Below are 15522 nucleotides of genomic sequence, written 5' to 3'. Positions count from 1 at the left end.
ATAAAATAGCTTTTGACTTTTTCTTCTCTGGAAGGAATCAATACTTTCAATTAAAGAGCATCACATTTAAGCCAGACTATTAGCAATGCACCAAAAATTTAACAGACACGAAAATACCTCTAATAAGTTTGTAGTCCAGGCAGTTCTCCCCATGGGCATTGCAGAGACCATTGAGTCGGGTATAGAAGGATGAGCAAAGGTTTCCTGTTAGAATGAGGTGAGTGCAGGGTTCGTATTCCTTGACGTTTCGTGTGTACGCATGGATGACAGTGATGTTCTTTATTAAGCAGTAGATCCCCAAAAAATCTTGGCTTATCTTGTGGCAGAACTAGCTAAGCTGGAAATAGCTACAAGATGTATCAAAATGTCTGAATGTTTCTTTGTAAGCAGTCGACAAGATATCTTACATTTTATAAATGATTAGTAACTGTCTCAGAGGCCAGTTGACATGTCTATAAGAAAGTATATCTTGGCGATTACAATAAGTGTGACAAGCTTTTGTGGGTGTCTAGAAGTTATTTTTCAGTCAGCTACAAAATATTCTCTAAAACCACCTTGCAACTCAAATAAGCAGAGCATTAGCTGAGCCAGAGGACATTTACAGAACGTCTGAAAGGCATCTGGAAATATCTATCAAGCCATTTATTAGACGTCTTGCCAAGACATTTTCCAAACGTTGGCAAAATCTTAGAAGATTCAGTTAGGACGTCTTCAAGACAGGTTGGAAATTATGCCGTTTCTCGTCTTATACATGACACAGTGTTTAGTGGGTGGCCTCTGTTGGCAGTAATTGCAAAGAGCACACCCTACCCCCATTCCAGTGGTGAGCTACCGGTGATAGGCACGCGTTTCAACTGTTGAGCACTACAGCTTTTGAGGCCGCACTGCTTCCACTAGCCGATACTAGTGAAATGTTGATTGCCTAACTTATTGCCTAACTATATGAAGCTTTACCACACATAACAAGTAGCAGATTTGCTTAGTATCCTACTTTGTTGGATGGCTCGAAAGTCGGTGTTGAGAAATCTTTTTGACAATTTTTGAAGTCCAGCTTATATGGATTAATACTGGCTTGCTCATTTTCATATCCATTTGTTTCCGTGCTGTACATGCAGCGTTTTGCGGTAATGTGTGGTATTGTGTATAGGTATTCAGGACGCGAGGAGGGGGGCGGGGGTCTGAGAGAGTGTGTGGTGCGAACACTGCAGGGGCTAGTGGTTTTCGAGGAATGGAAGTGGTGCAGTAACTGTCTCACTTATCGATGGACACCTCAACTGCGCCGTGTGGGAAGGCGGGAGAGAAAGAAGAGAGAAAGGGGTGCCATAGTGAAGTGCTCAGAAATACCTTTGACCACCTAGGAATCTAACAAGCAATCACATCATACAGCACATGGGCACCTTTTGATTTATGGGCACCTTTTGATTTTTGCATCCACGAAACGCGGTCGCCGCAGTCGGGTTCGAACTTGGGTGCTCCGGCTCAGTGGGCGAGCGAGGGGGTGGAGCAAATGGCACCGCTGAGCTATTCGTGTGGCAAGGGGTTTTCACTCTCACCCTCCCACTGACATCAGTGCCTCACTGGAATTTGGTCTGGCCCAAGAGACTCCCCTTATACCGTGACAGAGGCAGCCCATGCTGCAAAAAAAAAAAAAAATCCACACTACGCCTACTGTCACAAGGCACACCCAAACGAACATACATTGGGCACAAGGGATAATGTCACCTATGTGGTTTCACGGGGAAGAGAGGAGCGTCAGCGAAGCAGGTATTCGAGGCCACTTATAATGAACACGACGGCCGAGCGGATTATGTTCATTGTATGTGGGGTTCTTAGTAAGTAGACTTCCTATTTACAGCCCGAAATACGAAGTCCTACAAAACTGGCATTTATTTCTTACAAAAGTTCGTTATGCAAGTCCGCTTCTTTAAATGCCACATCACTGAGCTTTCAACGTCCTCCTGGCATGCCCCCGAGGCATGCGTTTTTGACGGAAACATTTGGGGAAACTATGCCACATTTTGTCGGCAGTGTCTTGCCTTTTTGTTTACTCAGGTTCTGTCCAAAAGAAGGGGGGGGGGGTTGGAGAGCCTGCCACGGAGACATTTCAATCTATGCGCTTACCGCAAGAGTTTTTTTCTATTGCACGGCCGAGTTAACAGCGCCTTCTCATTCATTCTAATCGTGTTAAGCCGCCACGGTTGTTCATTGTATCTGACACGCAGTCCCACTGTCCTAATGTTTCATTTGACGGTATCACCGCCCCCGTTTGTAATAAGCGAGTGTGCGTGATAACCACAGCTGTTAAGTGGGCTCGACTGTACTTCTCAACACCGACGTAGGTAAGCACAGAACGTGCACCGCAATGAAGCTGCAATTAGGAAATGCTAACTAATGCCAAGAAGGCACACATCCGTAACTAACAATAGGTTCCACCTGAGAAATGCAGATGATTCTGCATTTTTTTGTGCATCAACTATCTGTCTGTTCCAAAGTTTTGCTGAAGCTGTGCCACGTTCACAGTTTCAACGTGAAGAAATTTCAATAGTTCAATAAAAACAAATACAAAAAGGTGGTACGTCAGTGCAAATAAAAAGGCACACCTGTGCAGCGAAAGCACTAACCACACTATACTAACGTACACGGAATGACACATCAGAGCCTTAACTGAGGCTCAAAGCTTCATTCCTTTGCATAGGTCACTAAGTAGAATCAAAGCAACACAGCTCATTTTCAAACGAGAATTTAAGAGAATTTATTCAATACTTTACCCAACGGTTGCATTAATTTGAATATTACAAATTTACACATCCATATAAAGGTAAAGTCCTCAAAGTGTGTCTCAGAGTTCACTCTGAACGACCTGACAAAGCATTTTGTTTCCTCGAGAGCTCATACCATTTTATATATATATTTATATATATATATGTATAATATATACACGCACACACACAATACATGCACACATCCCGTACTAGGTGGGAGTCCATTCTTTTTCTCGGTCTGATGCTGCTATCTTCAGCACAAAGGTCACGCACTGCAGTTTTTCTCGATGCAGCGTGTCTCATCGAGGAAGCGCCATATGCAAATATGAAGTCCATTCTTGTCGCGTGGCGCGCGACACACAATCAACAAAGGAAAACTCTGGATGTGTGTGCTGCACGAAGTAAACAAGCCAACAAACAAACAACACAACAAAAGAAAAGAAACGATTTGCCTCTTTCCAACCTTAAACAACAAGGCCCCGAGGCAAAAACATACTTTGCAACAAGCGTAAGCAGCTGAAAAAAACACCAGCTTGACTTCCGCGTTCAGACAGCGGACCCCCTCTAAAAAGTTTGGCAAGGCGTGACACATGAAAAAAAAAATGCACTAAAAACACAACAAATAGTCTATGACACAGCTGTATACTCTTTCCAACTGTAAATGGTGCTCCAAACAATACTGTACAAAACACAGGAGCAGTTTTAATATCAACTATAAAATCAAAATTCAGTTTGTTCAACGCTGAGGAAAAAAAAAAAATCTGCCACAAGCAACAACCTCCCCAATTCCCGCTTTCTTTCTTCGTCATTAAGAAGCAAGGGTTTCAAACACTTCAGAAACAAGTAACTGGTGAGAATAAGTGTTCAGTGAAATGCAAAGAAAACAAGAAAACACGAAAGAGATAGCCGGCCGAGCGCACACAATTTTTCTCCCAGCCAGACATGGGCCTCGCCCAGAAAATTGGGATCATCAGTGTGTGCCACCACCGAGAGTACAACTACCAAGTATCTGCTGCACCATGCACGTATGAAAGCGAAGTCCAGCGCTTTGAAAAAACTCTGTCCTCCTGCCTTGTGTGACAAGAATCAGGTACCAAGTATGTTTTTTTTTTCTTGTTTCATCGAATGGGTCACTCAAAGGGGATTGTGGTGGAGGGAGGGAAGGGGAACGGGACAGGTCAAGAGAAGACCGATGAGTGAGAGTGCAATAAGACTGCACACTGGGAAACTGGCAAGAAAATAGAAAGAAGGGGAGGAAGCATGAAAACAAAACACAGGCAGTAAGGAAGAAGGTAGGGCAGGCCATGTCAAGGAAAGAAGGAAAGGTCACAAAAAGGGACAAGCACTTCAAGTTTGGAAAATGAGAGGGGAAAGGGGTTAAGAGGGACTGTAAGCATCACTCTATAAAACACTAATCATACTCTTTACACACTGTCCTCTTTTAAATAACTAGCGTTTTCTTTATATATATTTATATATATATATATATAAAAAAAAGATAGGCCTGACACACACATCGTACTGAGATACACATTTTCCGCTCTCTCACGCACGAAACTTCGTAAAGCCCACTTGCACACTTTTTGTTGTTTCCCTGTCACACACATGCCACAGTCACACAATGCGCGCATGCGCAAGCTTATAAAAAACATCTGCACACACCTCATTTTTTTTTCTGCTGTTGCGTTTCACAGTCCTACCACACCTCACTCTCTTTGAGACACAGCAGCAGCAGCAAGAAGGCATTATGAAAAGAAAAGGTCTGGGATTGAGAGAAAGAAGCTTAAAGTAACCAGGAGAGCACGTACTGTCCTGTCGCTTTCATGGGCAGACTAATTCTGCATTAACCAGAATTACACACGCACACCCCTTCACAGCCAGGAGGAAAAAGCCTGCAAGAATAGCGAAACACCGTCATCAGTTTTGCTGCCTCTCACTGGGTCACAGGGGCAATGTGAAGCATGCTGCAGGAGCAGCAACAAACAGAGGTGAAGCTTTTCTTCAGCACATGCATGTCACATAGGAGCCAACCCCCCGGCCCATTACGGTCGAAGTCAGCAGAGCTCTAAGCGGAAGGACTAGCTTTTTTTTTTCTTCCCAACACCCCCCCCCCCCCCCTCACACACACACACACGCACACCTCGCTCGCTTTCACACATTCGCGTCCCAGTGTATTGGCAACATGGCAGTAGTTGAATCATGTCCGCCCCCCTCAGCCTCGGAGGCGAGAAAATCTTAAGAGAAAGGGTTCCGTACCCTGAAAAACTCTTAGGCTGCTCCTAAAATGCAACGCTGCTAAGGAAAAACAAATAATACACAAAAAGACAGCATATAGCTATGTGTTTCAGCGATACCATAAGATCTGCAATGAGACAATCGTGCGGAGCATGCAAGAGTCCACACTAGATGAGTGAATACCAACACAGTGGCAATCGGCATTTAATGCACACTTTACCAAAGAATTTGTCGTCAAAAATGACCACCTGATACCAAGGCTAAAAACTACAATAGCTACACTGATGAGAAAAGTAAGGCGAAATTTTAGCGTCATGTGATGTCCAGTGGCTCTCAATGAGACCCTCCTGTGCAAGCAATGCCAGCTATCATGGTCACGGTGGCCACAGGCAACCAATTCTGAATGCACGAGTCCCAAGTATCAAGAAGGAAAAAAATGTGTGTATAATATATGTATATATATATTTATAGATAAGACCGGAAAAAGAACCATGGTAGTTCAGCAGCCTAAGGGCGGGGAGGTAGTCCTCGGACAGAGCCTTCCTCCAGAGAACGAGCTTTTTGTTTGTTGGTTTGCCCAGTATCTAAGCACACACGCATACACACAGTCATGCAAATGCAGAAGCACGCTTGGAACAGCAGGCACAACAACACAGTCACCTCAAAGAAGAGACGCACGTTGGCAGAAAAAAAAGAAGGAAAAAAACGAAGCCAGAGCTGCGCGTCCGAAATACTGCTGCCAGGTCTCGGCAATGAGGCCCCCTGTGGCACACTTGCAGGTGTATCCTCTCAAAAACAAAGGCTGCCTCCCCCTTCCCATTTTACGTTCCACTGTTTGCTCCTCTCCCCCAAACATTTGCAAAACACACACTCCTCCATGTTTGCCTTGCGTCACCGAGAGAAAGGTGTGCATGCCAGAGAGAGCAGAATTGGACCCACAGCTGTTCCAGAACTCGCGACTGACACACACTGCCACAAGCCACACTGCCTATGTACAAAAACATTGACTAGGTTGAGTTCAAAACAAGAATAAACTGCCAGAGTAAGGAGGGGACAAACAAAACACACTCACAAGACAAAATATTAAAAACTTGCAGACCACTCACAATCGAAGCGGGTGGCAAACAACCTGGGGAAATAAGAAAAATGAAGGAACTCGCACACCAATGTGTGCCAACCACTATCAACATGCAGCACATGGCAATCAGCCACAGACAGGCACGGACCCATTTGTTCCACTTCTGAACCCACAACTTGAGCTGCTCCATAGGCAAGTGATCATCTACTAGCCAGCAGGGAGTGCACCAGGGCACTTCCGTACCACCCTGGCTCCCCTGAACTGCCTTGCCAATGCCGCCCGACAAGACACAGTTTGGTGCTTCTCTGGCTGCGCTGAATGAAGTGGCAAGAGTTCGTGCAACTGGCAGGCAATGCACATCCCCCACCTTTGCTTTTTGGCACTCCTTCATGAGACAGGAAAAGGAAAAGTGCCACTGAAGAGGCTTCAAATATCAAGAAGGCTGCTCTCGGACGTGCAAGTGCTGACAGAGCAGCAGCATAACTGATACTCTGCAACACCACCAGCAGTTGCTCCTCATGTGGAAGCATGTGCTTTGATGGCTGAAAAAAGAGGAAGAACCTCAACAAATACTGTAGCAACAACGCATAGATAGGGCAAAAACAACAACAGATTGTGGCAGGCAACAAATGTGGAAAGACAAAAATTACAGAACAAGGGGGCAGCAAGGCTAAAACAAGTACGGCTGTGTGTGTCTGTCAGAAAGAGAGAAAAGGAAGAGTAGTGTGGCAACAAGGCTTTTTCATTCCCACATGTCCTCCCGAAAATAAATGGCACCGCACAATCGCCATGTCGCCACCCTCTTGTCACGGGGAGGAGAAGGGGCCATTGCCGTCACAGTCCAGAAAAAAGAAACAAGCAGGTGTGTTGTCCATGTGTGCGCAGAACTATGCACAGTGGCGTGCCACTCTCGGCGTCGTGTCACCTCCACCGGAAGAGAGGAGGAATGGCGTGGTCACCACCAGTTGCAGCACATGGGGGCGCCACCCCCCAGTCCTCACCAGGACAGAGGGAAGGAGGCAGAGGGATGAGGGAGAGGAAGCAGCCTGCCTCCCAGGCTGGTGGTGGTGGGGCAAGTTGGGAGAAACCTGTGGTCGGCTTCAGGCGTCCCTACACTAGGTTGTACTCCTTCAAGTTCAGCTGCAGAATGGTGTCCTTGACGGCGGCAAACACAAACCGGATGTTCTCTGTGTCTGCACGCCAGAGGGACCAAAAGAGAAGAAAAGCTCTGCTTAGAAAGGTTGAATGCAACACCAGTAAATCTACACTAACCAGAAAAAAAAAAGGGGGACTAAACAATCAAACACCAGCCGAGAAAAGGTCAACATGAGAAACACAGCTGTGGACAAGCGATTACAAGACTTTTTCACCTCAAACTAGCTATACTCAGTTTCAAACATACCAGTCAACGCTGACAAAGCTAGCACACCTGTTCACGCAGGCTAAGTCTGTGCCCAAAAATTTGTCATACAACCAAAGTGTATTTCGTTCACTTCGTTCGTCCCTGCGACTCATCGAGATTTGAAGAATGACTTGTGGTGGTATAATGCGCAGCAGGTAGGGTGAATCGCTATCACTCCATCAGCACCTAAAAAGTAGTTCACACTCTGTGAAAATTATAGCCAGAGAGTCCGAGCACAGCGCCTGACAGCTCCGACAGTGATTTTCAGTGCTACTGCTTCGTTTCATACAGCTCTTTGTTTTTGTCCAAACACTCACCAAGGCTTAGAGAAACAAATGATATGTGATAGAATAATATGGTTCCGCAGATGCGATACTTCCGCAGCGTTGCCTGCTATGTATGAAACGGAGTAGTTGTGCCCATTAATATGACGCCCATTAATATGGACGACTTGAATTATGAACCGTTGTTCTGGGGGCCAAACTTTTTCAATGTATTTATACCCTGTTAACTCTTCCATTACCTCACCACTATACATCAATCACTGGTGACGACAGATCTGAAGCGATTTCAGTGCTACGGGGCCACCGAGGATTTGTTGTGCTATCGTGTTTGTTGATTAGACACTCTGCATTAATATCTTGCATAGCTCGTATCTTTGCCACATGTGGCAATTTTTGAAATGCCATTGAAGTTGAGGTTCTGGCGTGGTGCGCTTGTGGAACGGCGTCAGGTGCAGAGACAGTGCGCGCTCGGAAAAATACTGCTTTGCGCGATTCTGCTGCATCTACAGCAGACTTTTTAGTACTTGAAGCAGCAGTAACTGACGATGACAGTGCATCGTCGGAACTTGATTCTGACGCAAAAAAAAAAAACTGAAACCTCAACACGAAACGTGGGCACCTGTCAACCCGTCAATTTTGTTTTCCGCTTCTTGTCTGTTTTCTCGCTCATGGAGCCAGTTTACGCACTGCACTGATGCCACGAATGATATGTCTGCTTTCAGTAGCGTCTCAACATCGTATGGGCAAGATTTACTTCCATCTGCCCAAAAAAGAATAGACTCCAGGCGTGGTAGAAATCGGGGCACCCACCTCAAATTGATGCTTCGTAATAGCCCAAAGCTGTTCGAAAGCTGTGGATGCCTTCAGACTGGTCCTAAACCGCCCGAAATGTCTTCCGAAATAGACTCTTGTAAAATCAAAGCATTGTAGAGCATTTTCAAGCAATTTATAGTCAAACATTCTTATAACGTAGACAGATATTATGAATTACTGGCTATATCAAACTGTTCCTAGATATTTTCAACAAACACATGCATTTCTCACTTTGCATATTGAACGCCATTCACCATAAAACAGATGAATCGAACTGCCGAGTGCCAAGCTGTGTCCGCTCGGATAGCAGACGACAGGCTTTGCCTCACTACACAGGTGACTGGCGGTGGTGCGGCAAGCACTAGCGCCACAGTTCATGCATCACCCTTTGCCAACAGCGCCACAAACAGCTGGTAGCCAGGTGGTCAACCCGCTTGTGCCTCTCACACCCATACATAGTGCATCGACATAGTCGACTGTAGCTTTCCAGCAGCCATCCCCTGCTCACGCTGACTGTCACCTGGCAGAGGTGGTGACAATGGCAACAGCTTTCATATGGCATCTGACTTTTTACACGACACCGCAGTATATGTGAGGAAGCCACCTTAGATGACGTATACAGTTTCTTTGCAGCCTCTGCAATCACTGCGAGTGGCTTCAAAACTGTGCTAAAATTACGGAAAAGGTCTTTCCCAGTTGCTGTTCTTTCGCTGATTGAATTCTGCTTCTCCAGCATGAGTTTCTGGAGAAGTTTTGTCATACAAATTTTGGCTACACTGAACAATTTTCTTTATTCGCTATGAGAAGGTACCACTGTACTATCCTTTATACAGTCCAACCCACTTATAACATACTAGTTTTAACAATATATAGGTTACAACAATGAAAAGCTGCTGCACCATCAATGATGAAGTCTGACTCCTGAGTGCTTGTGCCAAAAGGTAGTGGAAAGGGAAATCCTTGAAAAGAAAAAAAAAAGCTGCACCCTCCCTGCAGGTTCATACAATAGAACCTGCCTCAATCCCACTGCCCTTCCATTCCTCCGAACACAAATGGGCTGCACCCATAGGTCTACACCGTGCCCATAGGTCTGCATTGCGCCCATAGCTCTGCACCGTGTCACCCTCCGAAACACGAATGGACCTCGCCAATGCGCCAACAGCTGATCTGCTCTCTCGCCCCTCATTCTGCGTAGTTCTGACAACGGATTTGGTTGTTTGTATTAGTTGATTGCGTTGAAGTCGTTCCTGGCCACGTGGTTTCTCGGTCTCGTTTGAACTGCCGCCGAAACGGAAGATAGCAGACCCGCCCGCTGAATATCGGATGACGTTGCCGGTGAAAAGAAAGCGCACAGCCATCGATTTGGAGACAAAGTGCAGTATCGTGAAGGACTACAAAAACGGTAAGAAAGTGTGTGACTTGGTTAAGAAGTACGCACTATCGCAACCGACGATGTCGACAATCATCCGCTCAGCTGAGAAGTTCGACAAAGAAAAGTGCTCGCTTGACAGTGGGTGCAAACGCGTTCGACAAGGTGCCTATAAGGAGGTGGAGGAGGCCCTCTACGACGGTTTCTTGGTGCCCGTGCCCATAACTTGCCTATCACCGGGCCGATTCTGGCCACAAAGGCGAAGCAGTTTGCCCTGCTGATTAACAATGTGGACATCCAGCCAGGTGACGGCTGGATACAGCGCTTCAAAGAGAGGCCGTGGAGAAGGATGTCGGCAAGCTTCGCGTGAGGCAAGCAAGGCTGACGGAAATGGGGTTTTTTCATGCAAGCCAGTGAGAAGTACGTTGCGAGGTGCTCTGGGCAATTTCCCCCAGCGTTTCTTTGGGATTTCTCAAGCTGAGAGGCAGCCGCAGCAACCTTCTCGTAATTTTTACAAGGCCCCTTTCGGAGCCACAAACACGATGCCTCGGCAGAGCTCGCATGTCACTTGCCATCCGTAACCCCTCTTCGCATTGTTATGCCTTTTTTTGTGCAACCCGTTTATAACAATCATAGGTTATAACAATGAAATTTTCGTGGCACTTGAATATTGCTATAAGTGGACTCAACTGTATTTTCATACGAGTAGACCATCACAAATGACATGGTGGATATATTTTTTTGATCCTGCAATATTTTTTTCTCATTCTTAAGATGCAATTCTAGCTCAAACTAACATTGTCAAAAAGTACATATATCAAGCTATATTTTGATAGATTACGTTTAACTTTATATCAAATGCACTTTGAATACTGCCTTTTTTTTCCATGCAGTGTCAGAAAAAACTTTCTCTGGTTTGAAAAGTTTTTGAGTTATAAATTCAAACTTTTGGTGGCTAGTTAATAAATAAATTGGAAATATTTTGTATGTTCCAGAATATCTGAACATTTTTTTCCACAAGACAACACAATTTTTTACTAAATTTTCAACTTTTTTGTGTGTTTGGAGATTTTTTTCACAATATTTACACAAAGTATTTGTGTTGAAATAAATGTCTTCAAAACACTCATTCTACTGCATTCATTGTCATGTAAATTTTGCTTTCTAACACCTCACATATTTCACAGGAAAAAATTATGTTTCAGACCTATCAAAAGCAGTCATTTTTTTCATGGTAACGAAACCGTTAATATGGAAACTCGCTGCCCGGGCAATGGACAGGGTGAAAATGCACGGTGCCCATTGGGACCCAAGTATTTTTTTCCTGTTAATATGGACAGCGATGTGAAAAAACCCAGAGTGCCTGTGCAAGATGCCCCATTCCTTGTATTCCGAGTGCAGAACACTAGCGAAAGGCAACGTGAAAGTGCAAATGCCATAGAAATGGTCTTTTTTTGCGTGCGTGTGTGTGTGTTCAGTTCCATACTTTATAGAGGCAAGGTGCCCTTACCATCTTCCGCATTGCATGAATGGCTGCGCAAAAAATGCTCTCTCTGCACTGTTTCGAAAACCACAATCAATAACTCTCTGCTGAGTGAGTATAGAGTTCTTGGATGTGAACAGTTTTGTAGAAGATGTTTGCATCACATCAAGAGGTGCCATCACAAGTTTCACAGACCACTAGGCACTTGAAACATGCTTCAACCTGCACCACACCGTTTAAAGATAATGGCGATCCGAATAATACACCTGGAGCTTCCAAGATTACCCATAGTGAAATAAATTTATAAAGAGCAGACACTTGGCGAAATTTGGCCCCAGGAACTGTGTTTGTCACCCCTCTGTTTTAGTGGCGCCACCAGTATTGCCGTGCACATGCGCGACCGGCGACAGAGCAGATGAGGCAGAATGAAACCAGGAGACTGTTGTGCGCGCGGCTGCACCTGTGAGCATGCAGAGTTTTTTTTAACGCACTGACTGCGTGTTTTTGCATCTTGACTTGGTCTTCAATGTGGAACTCGTGTAGTTTATGGTTACAGCAAGGTGAGGAATGTTATTTTGCCCAACCACTCTGCATTTCAAGCAGTTTAGGCTGACCACGCCTGCTGGTGCATTGAATTATGCAGTTTGTGAAGAGGCGCACATGCTTCTTGGCCTGCCAGCTCTTCTGGTGCAGTTTGTGGCACTCCTGCTGTTTCTGACAATGGCAAGGTGAGAAACGTTTAGTTTTTGCCAAACCACACTGCAATTAAAGAAGTTTCGCTGAGCATGCCGGCTGGCGCAATATGGCGCAGTTGTGAAAGGCAAGCCTACGCTGCTCACACCTTGACGCGAGCACGCCGGTCGGTGCATAGTTAATGAAGGGCGCGCCCATGCCTTGTGCATTCTGCACTTTGCCTAGTGGTTAGTTTCACATGGTTGCGCGCCGAGTTTTATGGGGACACGGAATGTTTTATGGCCCCCAACAATACACAACTTTCTTTTAGTGTTATTTGTTGACGGTGAGGTAAAATGTGGTCCACTTGAAAAAATGGGCACACATGTCGAAGACGAACATGTTCTCACATAGCTAGTACGGGAGCGTAATTTTAATTTTCAAGATTGCCGGGGAAAAAGTTGACACAAGAAAAGCTCTAAAACTAGAAGCTTGTGCGTCGAAGATGTCATATGCTCTAGTTAAAATGGGCACTGCACCCGCGTAGTGACAATACGGGAGTGCACTTTCCAAACGTGACAAGGAAAAAAAAGTATACTTGAAGGATTTTCTAAAAGCTTTGAAAATCAGGAGCTGGTGTGTTGCAAATTGCCTTCTACACTTTTGAAGGTGTGCACTGCACCTGCACATTTGTTCTCCTAACATATAATAATGTCGGGGAATGAAGTGCTTTTTAATCAGTGGGAGATATCATCTTGCATGTGGTGCATCAATGTTCCGCATGCGAGGTTTGTAAAAGCATGTTGTCCTTGTTCGTAATTTCGGCACTTTCGCGCGCTTTGCCTGTTTGCACAGCTTTTGCATGACATTTGCCAATGACACCTGCTCGTAATTTACATTTTTCAGCTGATGATGCCGGTGGAAGCGACAACCACTGCTGTGAGCCGTGTTGCCGTAGCAATGGACACATGACCATATCTCGAAAAAATATTGCTCTTATCTTGTTAAGCGCATTGTGAGTGCAATATTTCATACCTGCCAACTTGCCAGTGTAAAATTCGGGAGATAAAAGGGGGTTGGTGAGTGCAACATCTGCATTTGTCTGGGATTGGTACTTGCTTGAAGAGTTACTTTACAATTCAAGACTGTGTTCACTTCAGAAATTTTTGCAGCAAATTTTCTAAGGTGTTCTTAAATGTGGTGGCGCTTTACTAACACAAAATTTGGAGTGTAAAGTTACGTGCCAATGATCTCTGGTGGCCACTTTTTTTTTCTTCTCCGGAACCACACGTGAAAATGAGAGTCTAAAAAAATTCGTCCCCAAGATTCGTAAGTAGCAATGACAACAAAAACCATTTCTTAAAGACCGAATGCTTCCAAGTGCTCTTCCATAACTTCATGAACAATACCCACATGCCCTTGTGCCTCAGTCAAACTTGAGTAATAAAACCATTCATTTCGTCATTCCAAAAATTTATGGAGCTCAAAAATGGGTGCCCAGATTGCCAAGTGCATGCAAGTCGCCTGGGCAGTTTCAACCATGCTTATCTTTAGCAGCACAGAAGATTTTATCTAATGCAAGATAACCCGGACAGCTTTGGGCATGCCTTTAGAGTCGAAGCCACTCTGCCTACCTTTCACTCTCTGATAACACATTACAACTATCCCAAGCAAAACAGTGAATAGCACCGGTAATGTGCTATAAAAGTTACAGAAACGCAATAAATCAAGAAGAAATTCAAAATGGCAGCTCTCGCACCGCGAGATCAGCACCACGTACATGCTGTTTTAAAAATTGACCTTTCGGACTTCGTTCCTTTAGAAATACCAAAGAACTTTGCAAGCGACTATAGTAGCGGAAATCGTGCTCACTACAGCTGACAACCAGCACAAGCAAACTACCTATTACGGCTCGCTTAATATCATCCAGCAAGTTTTTTGTTTTGTTTTTTTCGGAGAAAATCATTCCGAACAAAGTTGGGGACAATTTTGGGAGAAACAAGGTCTTGTTCGCACAAACAGGAGGCTCAACTGAAATTCAGGAGAGTTGGCAGGTATGTTTAGTTAGTTTACGCTCTTTGCAGTTGCACCCTGCGATGAAAAGAAACACTCCCTTAACATCACCGATGAAGTGCTTCAAATTTTTGTTATTAGATGGTGCCACAGTGTTACGCATTTCTTGGTTTAAGCGGTAGAAAGAGTCCACCAAAACTGTTGTTGACGAGGCGTATATTGCTTTGCAATAACTGCAATAACTAAGCAGACAGTCACAACAAAAGTTGATGCGCTGGAACATGACATTACACAGATGACAGCACTATACTCATATAAAGCTGCCTTGAAAGTCTGGGTACAATAGAGTTGCATATGGCTTGGCAGAGAGCCTATGTAGTCAGGCATGGCACAAAATACAATGAGAATAAATAATGAAGTCCAAGCACTCAACAGCTGGGCTACTGCAAGCTGTAGAAGACTACCTGAGGACCATTATGCGACCATAAGAACAACAAACTCAAGACTGCCTTGACGAACAGCACCAAAGCACCCTTGGGCTAGTGGCGGGCCCCATTAACCTAGGACAAGTAAAGACCAATAGAGACGGGTGCCCCGGTAAGCAAAATGGCCAAAGACCAACACATCACCCAAACAAAATCAAGGCTGCCAAGTGCCTGGCTGAAAAATCTGTCAAGTTCCAGGCCCTGCTTCAAAAAATGAACATAAAGTGGGTAAGGAAATTTATTAAATCAGTTATAATGCTATTGTACTACGTCAAGGAGGTTCACGAAGAATTTCGGACTAGCCTCAACAAAGTCGCTGCCCACTTAAGATCGCAGCAGCCAGAAAGGTACCATGTGGATCATGGCCAAATAAACTAAGATTGAGCATGACCTTGTATTCCCTGAAGAAAATCCTCATAATTGCAGGCCAACTATACATTAGGCAAAGACAAGCAAAGCTCTTGTGGATAGCCTGCAGTGAACTGGTACGCTTCTCGCAAGGGGCTTCAGGCAACCAACAAAAAATAAGAATCACAATGATTTCTCCCAATAACTATACAGGACACTGAAAGGAAGGTCTAACATGAACATGGGCTGTGAGGCAAGCATATATCGGAGGCCTCTAGGAGGAGCAGTAGGAGGAGACTTTAATGAATACAGAAGAGGTCTACCTCCAGCTTATTCAACACTGCAAGAGGGCATGATCATTTTGCCATTTCTCCTCCACTGAAGGCGGCCCACCATAGCAGAAGTCTAAAGTACAGCCTTGTGCTCACTGTACCTTGTCAGGGCAGTCCGCAAAAGCCAATGCTCAATATTTATAAGGGCATAAGGGCACAAGAAGCTACAAAAGAGTAAAATGAGAAACGTGAGGCGACCTGTTCTATTTTCTTTTTTTTTTCATTAAAGAAAAACAAACTAAATAT

The 15522-nt window shown here is 44.7% G+C and overlaps 1 protein-coding gene across 5 annotated transcripts in view; it reads right to left on the bottom strand.

The window, feature by feature from the left end:
• Positions 1-2727: 2727 nt before the first annotated feature.
• The window catches only part of Galphaq (G protein alpha q subunit), a 76559-nt gene continuing 63764 nt past the window's right edge, over positions 2728-15522 (bottom strand). For all 5 annotated transcript variants that reach the window (XM_077668351.1, XM_077668349.1, XM_077668347.1 and 2 more), the window contains one exon: positions 2728-7268. In XM_077668351.1, coding sequence (XP_077524477.1) covers positions 7186-7268 — 83 coding nt within the window. In that variant the 3' untranslated portion in view covers positions 2728-7185. The remainder of the gene's footprint in view (positions 7269-15522) is intronic.

Source organism: Amblyomma americanum, chromosome 6 (genome assembly GCF_052857255.1).
Source record: "Amblyomma americanum isolate KBUSLIRL-KWMA chromosome 6, ASM5285725v1, whole genome shotgun sequence".
Classification (NCBI taxonomy): Eukaryota; Metazoa; Arthropoda; class Arachnida; order Ixodida; family Ixodidae; genus Amblyomma; species Amblyomma americanum.
The sequence above is the reverse complement of the archived record's forward strand: the minus strand, read 5'-3'. Positions and strand labels throughout refer to the sequence as shown.